This window comes from Gorilla gorilla, chromosome 6, assembly GCF_029281585.2.
Source record: "Gorilla gorilla gorilla isolate KB3781 chromosome 6, NHGRI_mGorGor1-v2.1_pri, whole genome shotgun sequence".
In the NCBI taxonomy this organism is placed as follows: Eukaryota; Metazoa; Chordata; class Mammalia; order Primates; family Hominidae; genus Gorilla; species Gorilla gorilla.
In genome coordinates, this window is record NC_073230.2 from 97,755,147 (window position 1) to 97,772,183 (window position 17,037).

Consider the following 17,037-nt stretch of genomic DNA (forward strand, 5'->3'; position numbering starts at 1 on the left):
TATAATATATAATACCATTGTGACCTGTTGTAGTTGCCTGGTTGCTATGGGAATATGCTGAGCTTAAGTTTTGTGTAAGCACAGAAGAAGATATACAGGTTATATAGTAAAGAATAAAGTTCAGTTTTTAACTAATTGTTCTTTCACTATTTCAATAATTATTTTAAAAATGTTTCTCCATTTTTGTTATTTTTTTTTTTCCAAGGGAAAACCATGTTGAGTTCTGGGATAATCACAGGAATTGAAAAGGAGAGGTCATTTTATTCACAGTACATTTCATCGCCTCTCCCCTGGATTCCTGTTATAGCCTCCTAAGGGGTCCCCCTGCTTCTTCTCTGGCCCCCAATTGTCAGTATAATAGCTGGAGTGGTCTTACTAAAACATAAACCAGCTCCTGTGCTGCCTTGTTCAAAATCTTCTAGAGCTTTCTATCTCACTCAGATCAATGGTAAAGGACTCAGGGTATCCCTCAAGGCCCCACATCATCTGTGACTTCATTATCAGCCCTCCACTCCTCCCCATTCAGGGCATTGGTACTTGCTCTTGTCTCTGCCTGAAGAGTTCTTCCCTCAAATATCTTCTTGGCTCTGTCTCTCATATTCTTCAGTCAAATGTCTTCTTTTCGGGGAGGCCTTCCTTGATTACCCTATTTAAACTGTAAATCACCCCCTCCCCTTTCTCAGAACTTCCTGAACCAGTTTCTTGCTCTATTTTCCTCCATAGTACTTATCACCACCCAATATATGATATATTTCACTTACTATATGTCTCTCCCTGTAAGGATCATTTGCTTTTTGTTCAATGCAACATCTCCAGTCCCTAGACATACAAGTGGTGCTCAGGAAATATTGCTGAAATAATAAGTGTATTTAACTTATTTCGTAGACATTAACTAAAAAATAAGTTATTTAAAAAATAACTACTGGGAAATTAGGTTAGCATATGTTAAAACCAAGAGATTTATTCATGGCCTAGATCATAGCCATAAAGCAATACATTTGAAAACCCAAACTGGTTTTTCTTACACAGATACACATATATGAATTTGTACATACACCTATAACAGAAACTGGTCTTTAAAAAAATTGTGGTCAGGCACAGTGGTTCATACCTGTAATCCCAGCACTTTAGGAGGCTGAGGTAGGAGAATCACTTGAGATCAAGAGTTCAAGACTGGCCTGGCCAAAATAACAAGACTTTGTCTCTATTTTTGTTTTTAAATCATAACTCCACTATTCTAAAAACACCATGGGCTTTTCTTCTCAAGGCAAAACTTATTCAGTTAGGCAAGTCAAGGAAGACAAGAGAGCATAAGACAAGGATTATTTTCAAAATTGCTTAAAAATTAGAAAGGATCATTTTTCAAATCTCAAAGAAGCAAAAGTTTTTCACGGACAAAGGGATAATTTCTCTTAAATATAAAGAACTCAGCCGGGCATGGCGGCTCACGCCTGTAATCCCAGCACTTTGGGAGGCGGAGGTGGGAGGACTGCTTGAGCCCAGAGTTCGAGACCATCCCTGGCAACATAGCAAGACCCCTATCTCTACAAAATATTAAAAAAAAAAATAGCCAGACATAGTGGCATCACCTATAGTTAGTCCCAGCTACCTGAGAGGCTGAGCAGGGAGGATCACTTGAACCTGGAAGGTCGAGGCTGCAGTGAGTTGTAATCGCACCACTGCAGTCCCACCTGGGCAGCATCGCTAAAAATAAAATAATAAAATAAAATATAAAGAACTTCTAGAAATAGGTTTAAAAAAACACAACTCAACTGTAAATTGGCAAAAAGATAAAAAGAATTCAGAGAAAAGGAAATACAAATGATCCTGAAACATATCAAAAGATGCTCAACCTCATCACAAGACACATGCAAATTAAAACTTTACTGAAATTCCTTTTGTCATCTAACTGGCAAAATCCAAAAGTTTGGTTACATAGCCTAGAGAGGAGAAGCAGCTGTGGGAAGAAGTATTCTCCTGTATTCTGGCAACAGAGACAACAGATACTACCCCTTTGGACAACAGTTTGATGAAAGTGGTCAAAATTATAATTGTCTATACTTGTTGGCTCTTTATCCTTATTTCTCCTAATTTATCCTTCAGAAATATTTACATATATGCAATGTGTATGTGTATGTATAGGCACAAGGTTACTCAATGCATTAATATTTATAATAGCAAAGCACTGGAAACAACCCAACTGTCCCTAATTAGTGAAAGGGTTAAATCCAGAAAACAATGGTGCTCTATGAGACAAGAGGGACACCACATTGGCCTCCTCCTTGCAGTGACATGAGAAGATCAATGAGATGCATTAATGAGAAAAACAAGATGAGGAATTGTGTTTAATATGAGAAAAGTAAAAATTAATATTAATTTCTTACATTTACATAAAGGAAAGAAATATAAGAATATGCTGGGGGCCTGTGGTGGGGTCAGTGGTTCAGGGGAAGTTGGCAGAGGGGAGGTGGCTCTGCACTACGCTCCTTGTTCCTATTGCTTGATATTTTTAATTGCTTAAATTTATTATCTATTAGAAAATTAAACAAAGTTTGTCCTTATGTCTCAGATTACCTTTTCCAGATTCTCTAGGGCACACTTCGGGGTAAATCAAGGAGCTGGAGAGTGGAGTTGGGACAGGCGGACCCTAGCACCGATATTTTCCTTTTTGGGCTTGTATACTTTCTTCCCCAGGACTATGAGATCTATAAGGTCAGGGACTGGGGCTTCCCTGGATGGTCTGGTAAGTGCTGCTTAGAAGGACTTGGAAATTTGTTTCCTTTGACTCAGTCTATTGTTGTGTCTCCTCTTGACTCCTCTCAAGCAAACTCAGGAAACACTTATGTGCTGTGGTTCACAGCCCTGAACTTTGCCTGGAATAACCTTCTTGCTCATCACCACCCATGCTTTCCACCATCTTCATATGTTACTTTTCTGTTTCCCCATTACCTTCTATGCATTATGTGTCTGTTGTGGGGCTTACACATAATGTTAATAACTTAAACATAAATATTCTAGTTTGTATATGCCCACCAGAGGAGTCACATAATGTCTGTTTTAACATTCAATACGATCAAGTGCAACACATGCAACACACATTTATTGAACACCACATATGTACAATGAACAGTCCCTGGTGTCATGAAGTTCACAATCTGTTAGCTTAATGGGTACCACATCCTCGTACTTTCCAAAATACAACTAATAAATGCTTTTGTATGTTGTTGATGAAGATAAATTCTATTCCCACCAAAACACATAAATTACTCCATGTTTTCTAATCCAGAAACTAGGCAGGCCAAATGATTTCACCTTAATTGTTCCTTTTTGCATCTAACTTTATTCATTACAAATCTTTTTAAAGTCTCCTGTTTCATTTGCCTAGGACTTAAAATTTTAGGTCCTAACACAGGGAAGTTAACCTTCTTTAAGAGCCCACAATTGGATCGTTTATAAGGAATTGTGTTCTTCACTCCATTAAGAACACGTGGATCAGTTAGAGGATGCCTCTTAGTTGCTTAACAAAAGTCAGTCCATTTAAAATTGTTAGGTTTCTATAGTCTTTCAGAACATAGAAGTTATTTAGAATTTCCAGTAAAAGTACAAAGAGTCTTTAGGGCAGCTGAAGAAGATAAAAGAATTCTGAACACACTGCGCACTTTCAGAAGAAAAATATTAAGAGTAAAAATAGTTTCCCAACTCAGTCATTCTTTGGAACTGATAATTTATTCCTGATGGTTCCCCAAAAGAGGGGAAGAGAAGCAAAATAATATACTTGGCTCCTCTAACAGATATTATTCATAGCTCTTTCCCCTCACAGGATAATAGACTATTAGAGCTTCTATAAAATCCCTTTCAGTAATTTTATGGTGGGTCTGCATTTTGTAAGCCATGTTTTATAACTCAGAAAAGAAAAAAAAACACAACAACCAGCAAGAGAATCATTTTACAATAATTCATTCTACTGATTTTATTAAATTTTCAATTCCAAACCTTTCCCTTCTCTTATAAAAATCAGACCATGTTTGAGATTCATCTGTTAAGTGTAATTATTAAAACAAAGTTTCACGCCTGCCACCTACTGGTGAAAAAAAAGGACAACTTACTTTAAAACTTCACATTTCTTTCAGATTTTTCAGTGTTCAGGTTTAAATATTTTACATGAAAACATATTGAATGCTGTACAATAGAACACTCAGAGCATCTTACATGTTTAAACTCAAATTATAGACCATATATTTACTAGTTTTATAAAAAAATAAAAATATGATTTTTCCTTTTTACAATTTAATACTTTTCCTGGTCACTTACTACAAGAAGTGACACAGATGGATTACGGCAACCCAATTTAAATTTTGTTTTTATAGGCATGGATGCTAGTCTAACTGATGATGAAATTAATGGTTACTGCAAGATCAACCAGTCAAATAAAATAAAGTATATATGATGAAAATCATCAGGGATGTCTTTGACTCTGTCTTCACAGACAAACAATTTGTGAAAATAAAAGGACAATTCCATTAATAGACAAAGTACACAATGGCAAAAGTAACCAGAATTTTTCAAGGTGGTATATTGCTTGAGAGGGAACATTTACATACTCACCTTTTGCATATAGGAAGCACCTAGTCATCTGTAATTAATGAAACATACCTGGCTTAAAATGCGGTAAAGAATGAACTCCAGGCCATGTGTCCTCATTTGGTGTTCCAAGAACCTAGTGGAGAATAGGAAATTGTGGAAACAGCCTTATTATTTCCAAAGCACTCAAAATTCTCAAGTGTAGAAAAATAGTACACTACATATTATGAAACTCTGGTATTTTTTTTTTCCATTATCGTATGCCAGAGATTTTATTTCAGTAAAAACAAACCCGGCTAAAGAGCCACCCAAGATGAATCTCTGTGTTATAACAAATACAGCTGAATGTGGTAAGACAAGTTAAATCTGCTATATTTTATCAAGTCCAAACTTAATAAGTAGGCTAAGGAATCAAACAATGAGCTGTCATCTTCATGCTGCTGAATGAAGTTTGTATGTGTCCCTCATGATTCTTTCATGAGCTTTTGTCTTTCACTCCAGTATCACATGTCTCATCATTTAACAGTTCCAACAATTCTTCCATTTCTACCCCACATCCTCTGTCTGAGCATCATAATGTTTCAAACAGGCAGGGTCGACAGCTTAGAATGCTCAAATTCTCTCATTACAGTTAAAATCTGTAATTACGTGATTTACAGTTTCCTTTTGCCAAAATACTGTTCTTTCTACGTGTTTTCCTTTTTCTATCCATATGTCTACCTTCTTTCTCCATCTATTTTTCTATCACTACAATGTTTGATCTGGGGAAAGGAACTAATGGGCAATTTCAGCTCACATGTAACTGGGCACATTCCATTGGAATATTCTGTTCCACGATCTATGGCTCTTACACTCAATGATCATGGCAAATCACTGACTGAGAACAGAGTTTCAGGGTTAAGAACCTAGAAAGGGGAGATTCAGGGTTAAGAGGCCAGGCTCTGAAGACACGTTGAGTTCAAATCCTTGCTCCCCTATTTACCAGCCATGTAAGCTTGCGCTGAGAAATAACCCCACTGAGCTCCAATTTCCTCATCTGTAAACTGGAGGGTGTTAACAGCATCTACCTCAATTGTGTGGAGAACGCTACCTGGCACATAGCACTATGTCAGTATTAGGTATTACTCAAAGAACCCACAGAAAACTGGGTCTGTTCAGATCAGGGAGGCTCCAGCCATGTGGGAAAATTTAGACTGCCCACTTCTTCCACAGGGACTGTATGTTCAAGGGAGTGCCAGATGGTGTCATTCCAACTATATTGGATAAATGGATAGACAAACAGGTTAGAAAGGGCAAGAGATAAAGCTGGAAACCAGCAGAGGAGAAGAAGGACCACTAGATATTATGAGAGGTGTAAACCAAAAATAAAATTATAAGCCCTTCAACCATCTGAACGGACCCCTCCTCTCAGCCAAAGGCATTCTCAAGTTAACCTGAAAAACCAGTTCAGGCCATGATGGGGAAGGGGAGCTGGACATACCTCATTATACGCGCCTCCTTTTTGGATTTTAGGCACAGCTGACCAGCAGAAACATCAACACAGGCCTTAAGACTGATAGGACAGACTTTGTAAGTCTGTAAATGTAAGAAACATTTACATTCTATTGTCTCTGAAGCCTGCTACCTGGAGGCTTCATCTGCATGATAAAGCCTTGGTCTCCACCCTTTTGGTAACCCCTTTTGGTAACCCAGACATTCCTTTCTATTGATTCCAGGTCTTTAGGTAATAACTCTTTCAAGCAATTGCCAATCAGAAAATCCTTGAATCCACCTATGACCTAGAAGCTCCCACGTCCAGTTGTCCTGCCTTTCTGGACTGAACCAATATACATCTTACATGTATTGATTGATGTCGCATGTCTCGCTAAAATGCATAAAACCCAGCTGCAGCCTGACAACCTTGGGCACATGTTCTCAAGATCTCCTGAGGGCTGTGTCATGGGCCATTGGTCACTTATATTTGGCTCAGAATAAATCTCTTCAAATATTTTACAGAGTTTGACTCTTTGTCAACAGAGGAAATGAAGCATATTCACTTTATCCGAGGATTTGTAGGCACTACTAGGCAATAAGGTAATACAGGGCTCAAATTGTTCATGCATTTATTTACTAGTGGGTGACATGGCAGTGATGTCAGAGTGGCACATATACAGTAAGTGCCAAACTCCCTGCTTCCTACTCTGGTGAATCAGGATTAAATACATGTATTTATGTTCCTGGCTGAAACATGAATCCAGCATCAACAAATGAGAAAATAAAAACTCTTTCAAGACTCATACTTGGTTACTTTTTCCAGCACTAATTAATACTAACATCAATAGATAGATCTACACAAACTAGGTCACATTATTGATGGGCTGGATGACGAAGGGGAAGGAGGCAGGCAAGAGGGCTGAAGAGTTGTAACATGAGAAAAGAGACAAAAGCATTGTCTCTGACATAAACGATTATGATAACAGTGTCTGCAAAAGGCATTTCTCCCTTTCTTTTCAATAATTCCAACCATTATTTCAAGAGGAGACAATTAAGTTTGCAGGCAGCGCATACAGCTAATCTGGAAATGCTCCACTTTGTTCTCACTAAAATTTGCATCAAGGACAAAGGAGTTCAACAGTACTAAACTTTAGCAACAAAGGGAGGAAATGTCAGCTCAAAAGCACAATCTGAACACAGCCAATCTGTCACATGCGAAAACAGACCCTATGGAAGTTTTATAAACAATGAAAAGTCCAGCCAGAATCTGAGCCCTATTCTCTTGCTCCCAATAAAGTACAATTGTTTTCCTGGCTGCCTCTGTTTCTACAATGCTTGCGTTAGCAAAACTTTTTTGTAGGCATTATCCTCATCCATATCCAGTGTTCTGTTTCAAAGTGATTATGATATATTATGGTCATACCATAAAAATTACCAGGAAAGAAACAAATACATTAGACTTTTCTTTTTCAATTATAGGCTTAACTATTGAGATTCCAGACCTCAAACTGTCCTGCTTACAACCCTGAACCATTTACACAGAAAAAGCAAAGTGGACAGAAAGTGGGCAAAGGAAAAGAATAATTAAAAATTAATTTTGCTTCCTATAAAAGCCATTTTGGAAAAAATTGTTTGGGTTTAATGTATGATTAGCAATGACTGGCTACCTGTGCACTAAGGAGAGTATGTATGGTCTCTGATGCCAGATTTTCATTTCTATTAATTCACTAACAAGTTCCATTAACAAGACACATTTAAGTTAGAAGAAAAAGAATGTTTTCTAAAAGTCAAAAATTATCTTTTGCAAATGAAACAAAAAGAAAATTGCAACTGAGGTGCCACGAACACTTAAAATGTGGTCCCCAGCTCTGTAAATAAGCAGGTTCTTGACACTTGAAGCCCCTTCCCATCTGTGATATACTGAAAAGTCTTCTATACATCCATTTAAGCAGATGTACCCTAAACTTGTGTTTGTGGCTTGTCCATCTCCTGTTTCTTTTATTGGTTCAGCTCTTTATTTGGCTAACACTTATTGTACTCCTCACAGAAGATGTAAGGACTTGGACTCTGCCTTGAAGTGCTCCTGGTCTATGATGCAGACGAACAGGGGTGGTAATGAATGGCCTTCAACAAAACAAAGCTGATGGTATGGGAGAGTGAGGTCAGAGCCTAAAGAAGGGAGGCTTGAGTCTCCCTGGGGGCAGGGAGAAAGGCTACCGGGAGAGGGTGGTTTAGTGGGAGAGGGAACACTGAGTCATGGTTTGCCAAGTAAAGAAAGGGTGGGAGTGACAGTAGAGTATACGGTTATAAAGAGAGGCTTATATCACAACACTTTCAGCTCTCCAAATTAACACGATGCTCAGCCCCCCGTGTCTTCTCATAGTGAATTCTCTTCCCTAACGCTCTGCCCTAATTTTGCCAGCTGAACTCCTACCTCTATTTGTAGCTTCAGTACAAGGGTCACTTTTTCCTGAAAGACCTTCTGGACTCTCTGGTCCAAGTTACATGCTACCTCTTTGTGATGTCTGAGTGCTTTATGCAAACTTCTATTTAGAACCTAACCACTACCTGGTAATTGCTAGATTACTCACCTGTCTACGCATTGTGGTCCTCAGAGTGGAGACGATGATGTTGATCTCTGGATACTTAGTGCACCATGTGCCCGGCACCAGATATGCACCCAGTAAATGTTGACTGACTGAATGAATGAATGGTGTGTCTGGATAACACTGTGGCTAGACTGCAGGTTGGGCTACAGGATGGTAAGGAATCAGAGGCCAGACGCTGAATTCAAGGAGATTGTATTTTATCTCTGTTTAAGGTTTTCACAAATTGCCGGTCACATGACTGGTTGGGGGATTGTAAGTAAAATTCATCAAGGGAGTTGCCATCGGCACTTTTCAAAAGATGGAATTCAAGAGAAGATATCAGAGGGCAACATAAATGTAAAGATACATATTGTTTTATGAAACTGTTGTTCAAGTTACATCTTTGTGTGTGTGCATAGTGAGTCATGATGTAAAATGTATATTCTGCTGTTTAAAATCCACTTATATAGGGAAGAAGTTATTAGCTGAAATCAAGAATGCCAGACATAAAGCAAGTTTGGGGGCTGAGGGCAATGAGTTTCGTTCTGGATCTATTAAATGTTAGAAATGCCTGCAGGTCAAGATTGGGCAGCTGGAAATACAGGTCTGAATCTTGGGAGAGGAATTTCAGAGGGAGAAAAACATTTGGAACTCTTCAGCACACATATGGTAACAAATAGCAAATGCCAAAATGCAAGCTACAAAATGGTCTCACGTCCCTCTGTTCAGAAATACACAGTTGCCAGAAGTCTTTTCTGTGATTTCTTAGACTATTTAACATCTGCTAAAAAAAAAAAAAAAAAAAAAAAAAAAGGACAAGCTCATCTTATCCGTGGAGGTCTACACCCCTGACCCTGAGGAACTAAGAGGTAATGATGGCCCCATACTCACTCCTCCAGGTGTGCCTCTGCCCTGGCAGGTGTGGCCCAGGTTCTGCCCGTTATGTCAGCCTCTGTCGGGCAGAGAAGATACTGAGAAAAAGAGGGCCTCGCTGTGAAAATATCTACTCCAAATAACAGGAGAAAAGCAAATTCTAAACTTCTAGAGCTCAGAGTAACTCTAACAAACTAGTGTTTGTCAGAAATATTTACTTATCTTTCTAAACTATCACTAGTTCCACCAATTCTCTCACTTTCTAGTCTTTGCTTTTGCACAGGTCTCAGAGCTGCTCAACAGGAGTCCATGGGCTTTTCCCTGAACACCTGTGATTTAAGTAGAACAAGACCTGCTAACAGTTCTTCCTGGGTCAAGGGGACCGAGAGGTCTCTAACAGAGACTACAGCACAGAGGAATTCTGGCCTATGGGACACAAAACTGGCTCACACAAGTTGTGTCCTAATGAAGTGATATGGAAAGCACCAGATTCCCACTTCAAAGCTTTAAGTTTTAGGGGCAGGACTACAGTGGCGATGTGGATTTTAAATGGACTCAGCTGTGGATTCTAAGGGACTGCAGAACAACCTAATAACTGATGATTTTTAAGCTGTAACTCTGAAAGTCCACACATATAACATCTCTAAAATAATGATTGCTTCACAGCTGTACTACTTTCGGATCTGGAAGATTTTTTTCTAGCTCCTTAGTGAGAAGTCCTAAAAGAAACCTGTGAAGTGGCTCAGCAGAACTCAGCTGCAATATTATACACCCTGCTCTGGAACAGATGGTATGAAGTTCCCAGAAGAGCCAGAGAGAGAAAGCAGAACCTCCTAATTCTGATCTTGACTGTGCACTCTCCACCTGGAAAAATGATGATCAGGTGGAAATGCAGAGGAGCCACCTGGAGCTTGCACTGCCCCCGACAGCACAACGAATGTGCTGCAGACAGGGCAGGTGGAAGGCGAGGAGAAAGGTTTCAGGATCCAGTGGCCTCATGGGTGATGGTGAGAAGGAATTGTCTTATTTTTCGAGATAGGATTTCATTCTGTTGTCCAGGCTGAACAGTGGTGTGACCACGGCTCACTGCAGCCTCAATCTCCCAGGCTCAAGTGATCCTCCCATCTCAGCCCCTCGAGTAGCTGGGATGACAGGCACACTCCACCCTATTCTACTAAATTTTTTATTTTTTGTAGAGATGGGGTCCCACTGTGTTGCCCAGGTTTGTACTCCTGGGCTCAAGTGATCCACCTGCCTCAGCCTCCCAAAGTTCTAGGACTACAGGCGTGAGCCACCGCACCCGGCCAAGAAGGAAATTTTTTAAGAGGAGGATACAGTGATAGAAAAAGCAGAGGTTGAAAGGATGGAGTATATTAAGGGGAAAGGGAAAGATGCAAGTAAGAGGAGATTATAAGAGTGGCCAAGGACAGATGGAAATGACCAAAGAGAGCAAATTTTGGCGTGGAAATCTTAAAAAATGCCAATTGCATACTTGAATCAAAAATTCATTTTCTCTATGTAGATAACTTCTAGAGTAGGCAAAGGATATCCCTAAAAATCAAACAAACAAATAAACTAGTAACAGCAGTGGTCTCTGGAAAGGGGAATGGGTGCCTGGAAATCAGAGGTGGAAGGGGCCCACGCTTTTCACTGGCCATCCTTATGTATGTTTTTCATTTTATACTATATACATGTTGTTCAACCGTTAATTATGTTTTCCCATCCATGTAATAAACAGAAATGTACTGAGTGATGACAACATGACCACTCCTTTCCTACGTGTAGAAGATAAAAGATTTTTTTAAAAAGTGTCTGCCTTGGAGTTGCTCAGTCTGGAGAGAGAGACAAAGAGACAAGCATGTGAAACAGAAAGTCAGCATGACAAGGCTGCTCAATGAGGGGTGTAATGAGTGTGGTGGGGGCCCAGGAAAAGAGGCGAAGGGACAGCTTGAAGAGAATGAAGCCTTAAAGCTGAGACTTCAAAAGTGACTAGGCGCTTGTCAAGCAAATGAGTAGGAGAAGGACACTCCAGACAGAAAAGAGTGTGTGTAAAGATACAGAGGTATGCATGTGTGTGTGCCAACTCTAAGTGATCTGGTGTTGTCTTCTGGGAACACCCCTGTATTAGTCCATTTTCATGCTGCTAATAAATACATACCCAAGATTGGGAAGAAAAAGACGTTTAATGGACTTACAGTTCCACATGGCTGGGGAGGCCTCACAATCACGGCGGAAGGCAAGGAGGAGCAAGTCACATCTTATATGGATGGTGGCCGGCAAAGAGAGAGCTTGTGTAGGGAAACTCCCATTTTTTAAACCATCAGATGTCATGGGACTCATTCACTATTATGAGAAATATTACCCACCCCCATAATTCAATCACCTCCCACTGGGTTCCTCCCATGACACGTGGGAACTGTGGGAGTTACAATTCAAGATGAGATTTGGGTGTGGATACAAGGCCTTTACACGTGTATTTCCAAAGCCTGGACATCTGTGCCCATTCCACCTGATTAGTTCCTGATTCATTTTTCATCTCTGAGTTGAAACATCCTTTTCTCAGGACAAGCCCCTGCATATGGGGGCACAATCACCATAATATACCATTATAGCACTGTAGGCTTCTTAGTAAAAATTGTCACAGTTGAAACTTTACATTTATTTCTGTGAAAATTTGATAAACGTCTATTTCTTTCATTGGACTCTAAGTGTTAATAAGTAAAGAGGTCATGTCTTTTTTAAAATTTTTGTTTACTTTATATTCCTTTTGTTTATCAAAGTACATAAAGTAGGCACTCCTTAAATATTTGTTTAATTAACTATATAGACCTGAAAGATCCTTGTAAATGACAAATTATCATGACTTCATTAAATAAAAAGTCATGTTAAACTAACCTTTTTAAAAAGTAGAAGAGAGTCGTCTTCAGTTTCAAGATTTCTGCTTTTCCTCCTACCTTACTCTACCTTCCTGGAGCAGAATGGTAACGCAAATTAAAATTCTTCTAGAAGCAGTCAGGCAGGTGACTGAGGGAGAGGGCCAGGGAGAAAGAAGGCAGGACTGAATGTGACAAGGCCCTGTCCACAGAGAGCAGCGACTGCTCAGCTTCCGCCGGAGGCTGCCATGCACAGTGCAGGACCCCAGTATTGCTGTAGCTTTCATTTCACTAAGGGAACTGGAGAATACCTGGATTTCCTGTGAAAGTACCTTAATCCTATGACCTAATTCAAATTTCTACAAAAAATTACTTGATTCAAATTTAAAACAAAAACTAAATGAGATGGGTCAAACAAAACTTGTCAACATCCTGAATTCAGAGAAGAGCGTCTGGGCAGTAACCTTTGCTCCTCCAGCATATGTCGATTTTAGCCAGGCATCAAGAAAATAAGCTATCCTTCATTGATATCATGTGTGCAATATCAGGTTTACAACCAGTTTACTGACAAACTGGTTGTTCAAGGTTGCACAGCTAGAAAGTGGGGCAGCTGGAATCCTGTATCAGGTTGGTGTGACTAGAGAGACCATGCTTTGAAGAGCTGTACTATCTGCTTCTAGGAGAAGCTGGCTGAGAAATGTGGCTCAGATGTTGTTAAACAATTCATATCCACCTGACCAGACCCTAGAAGGAGGTTTTGAGTATCAGAACGAGGTTTTTTTCATGCTCTCTCTCCCTCACATTCAACACACACACATGCATGCACACACACACACATGCACATACATACGTGTATGTCTATAAGACATGTGATGTAGGTGTACATGTATATTCTGTATAATGTTAGGTATCATTCTCTTCAGGATTTTTATCAGTTACTTGAAGGAAGACAGAAGGGATGTCTTAACATTTTTCAGATGACATGAAATAGAAGGGATGTGTAGTATTCTGATGGCTGAACCAGGATTCAAAAATATTTAATAAGGCATGAACAACTGGCTGAACCTAACACCAGGAAAATGTGATAGCTATAAACATAAAGTCCAGTACTTAGATTCTATTAATTGATCGTTCAAGATGGGAACAGGTGGCATGCAGCAAGCTGCATAAAAAAAGACTTGTGGTTTTTAGCTGAATAAAAACTTCTATAAGATCACCTACTAGAAGTCAAAAGAGATTAGGAGGGTTGACTCTAAGCTCACCCCTGTGATTCCCACCTCCTGGTGTTCACAACCTTCTCCTTCAGTGTGGGTGGGAGCAGGAACTTCTAACCAACAAAATATGGCAAAAGTGATGAGATATCACTTCTGAGATTACAACTGGCCCTTGAACAATGCAGGGGTTGGGGCACCAACCCCATGCACAGTCAAAAATTCCCATAAAACTCTTGGCTCTCCCAAAACTTAACTACTAATAGCCTACTGTTGAACAGAAGTCTTACCAACTATATATATGTTATATTTATTATATACTATATCCTTTCAATAAAGTAAGCTAGAAAAAAAGATTAGAAAAATCAAGAGGAAGAAAAATATAGTTACTAATTATTAAGTGGAAGTGAAACATAAAGGTCTTCATCTTTATCTTCATGTTGAGTAGGCTGAGGAGGAGGAAGAGGGCTTGGTCCTGCTATCTCAAGGGTGGCAAATGTGGAAGACATGGAGGTGACAGAAGCGGAGGCAGGAGAGACAGGAACATTTGGTATAACTTTAATTGAAAAAAATCCACATCTAAGTGGACTTGTGAATTCCAAAGTTGTGTTGTTCACAGGTCAACTGTATATTGTGTACAATGATAACAGCCATTGTGCTAGTGGACTTGCTCCCTTGCTGGCTTTGAGGAAGCGAGCAGCCACGTTGGGAAGGCCTGAAGGCAAGGAACTGGGGGTGGCTTCAGCCAACAGCCAGCAAGAACCTGAGTCCTTAGTTCCACAGCCTGCAAGAAACTGAGTGTTGCCAAGAACCACATGAGCTCCAGCCGACCCTCATGTCAGACTGCTGCCCCAGCTGATACCTTGATTACGGCCTTTTAAGACCATGAAGCAGAGGGCCTAGCTAAGTCATGCCAGGAATCCCAACCCACAGAAACTGAGAGATGATAAATGTGCCTTAGTCACTACATTTTTGTTAATGTTATGCAGCAATAAACAATTCATACAGATGTAATCATTTAATCATATGATATACTAGTCAGAACACATCTGGATTGCTGTGCCAGTACCAGATGCTACATGTGACAAGGGACAAAAATAAACGGTCTTCTGTGGAGTGTATTCAGAAAGGCTGGGGGTAGGGGGAGGGGTGTGCCCCATGTCCCATTGGGCTGACTGGAAATGCTGTTGAGAAAAAAATGTTTTGGGATATCGCTTTGAATAGATTAAGTGCTACATTGTGAATGGGAGACTGACTTATGCGGAGCCACATGACAAAAGGACCAATGGGGTAAAGATATTAATATACAGCAAAGAAGGGCATTCTAATGATAAAAGCTGTGTAAAATGGAATCAGCACTTTTGTGAGGTTTAGGCAGAATTAAGGTTGCATTTTGCATTCATACAAAATAAGGATCAAATTCTGCCTCCATAGACACAGTGCACTAGTTTAATCCTGAGGTAATATACAACAGAGTTTGGGTGACAAGATGAGGTCACACAGATGCCCATATATTTACTTTTGTTTTTATGTGGCTGCAATTACAGCTTAGAGGGTAGACAGGGAGAAGTGGGTTGATAAGGAAGGGTATAATTAGATGAAGGAGGGCAGAGAAGTTAGTCATGAAAGCTTTCCTTCCCCACTTTCTACAGTGTCGATGCTAATTATTTTGCAGGGAACCAGCACAATCACATGGCTAACAGAATATTTTTCTGGTAGCAGGATAAGCTATCAATGTGTGAGTGTGTGTGTGTGTGTGTGTGTATACAGGTGTGAGTTTATCTATTTACATATACATAGTTCTTTTCTTCCATCATTCCCTAGGCCTTACCTAAACTACCACTATGTAAGAGATTAGAGTATTCTGAATGTTCATTTTTGGCAGTGACATACAGGCTTGATGTGGGATTAGAAAATCTTCCTTAAAATACTATGATTCTGGGTTGTGTTTTGCGGAGCAGCAGAATCTGTAGCAAGGTTCTGTAGAGCAGTGAGCTCTACCTGGTAAAGACAGCAGGGGGAGCCACTGGACTGAGAAAATGAAAAGCTGCCAGGGCTTCAGAAAGCAGCTTCAATATTTAATCAGCTGCTTGGCTGCAGGTGATGGATTGAAGGAGAGGGTGTTTCCAAAATATTATGTAGTTTTCAACATTGCAAAGGTTTATATAGGAAGCAACAGATACACAAGAAAACAGCTCTTAGGGGTTTTTTAAAAATTGAGTTCAATTCACCTGCTGGAAGGTTACTGTCTCATTTAGTGGTGCTTGGCTGGACACAGGAATCATCTAAGGAATATTTTAAAATACTGATTTAAAAAAAAGAAAAAGAAAAAAGTGCAAATGACTAGGACCTATCCCCTAAATTCTTATTTAACTGGTCCAAGGTGCAGCAAGATATGCAGAATTTTCTAACCCTCCTCAGTGATTCTAACATCAGCCCGGTTGGGACCACTGTCTGGCCCGATTTAACTAGACAGTCTCTCAGAGGCTGCAGCACTTAGTTATACAGTTCAGAGATTTTTTTAAAAAAGTTTTCAGCCTGTATACAGAAGGTCACAAAAGATTTGTGGATGAATGAACACAACAAGCAGGTGGCTGCTAAAGAAATTCGAGGATAACAAATAAATAAATCTAAAACTACTCCAGAAAATGCTCTTAGTGCCTGGAAAATTCTGCAGTGAAAGCAGCACATTTCAAATGTTTTTCCCCAACTAAATTTTCATGCTTTTCCCTCTCCCTGTTCTCCTACTGTTTTTATATTCCCTGTCTCTCTAAACCCTGATTCCCTTATGGATTTCACTCTCATCTCAACAACTTTTCTCTCTTTTCAGACTGAGTGATGTTATTGTGACACAGCTTCAGACTCAGTCCCCAACTGTGCACTGTGGGAGCCACAGCAGTGGAAATGTACGTGCACGTGCAGCGGCCCAAGGGTGGAAGCTGCAGAGGCTGGAGGGAGGTGATGTTGCCAAGCAAATGCAGCAGAACCAGCCTGACTGCCTGAAACTGTGCCTCAAAATAGGGAAAAACAGGGAGAAACTTGTAAGCAGGAGCACTAGATGCTACAGCCCTGCTGCTCAAAGTGTGGTCCATGAACTAGCAGCATCACCACCACCTGCAGAAGCTCAGGTCCCACTCCCTGCTGAATCAGAATCTACAGCTCATGAAGAACCCCAGGTGGTTTACAAGCGTACTGAAGTTTGAGAAGTACTGCTTTAAAAGATGCATTCTAATTGGACTTTTCGACCTAGAAAGCACGAATAGAGGAGAGGAAGTTATGGTCACAGGTCCACCTTCATCTGGAGTGCCCATGTAAGATTATTCTTTAAAATAGGATTTGTAAAGGAAGGGTTGAGGGCAATTTCAAGTTCTGTGGTGTCAGGAGCTACCACTGATGATAATGACTGCATGGAAAACCGGCTTGGCACTCTGCAAGTCA

At 40.0% G+C, this 17,037-nt stretch overlaps 1 protein-coding gene across 7 annotated transcripts in view; it reads right to left on the reverse strand.

Annotated features, from left to right (window-relative positions):
* The window catches only part of CDK14 (cyclin dependent kinase 14), a 635,487-nt gene that overhangs the window by 156,306 nt on the left and 462,144 nt on the right, over positions 1-17,037 (reverse strand). For all 7 annotated transcript variants that reach the window (XM_063708268.1, XM_019031337.4, XM_063708269.1 and 4 more), the window contains one exon: positions 4,654-4,717. In XM_063708268.1, the coding sequence (XP_063564338.1) occupies positions 4,654-4,717 (64 nt within the window). The remainder of the gene's footprint in view (positions 1-4,653; positions 4,718-17,037) is intronic.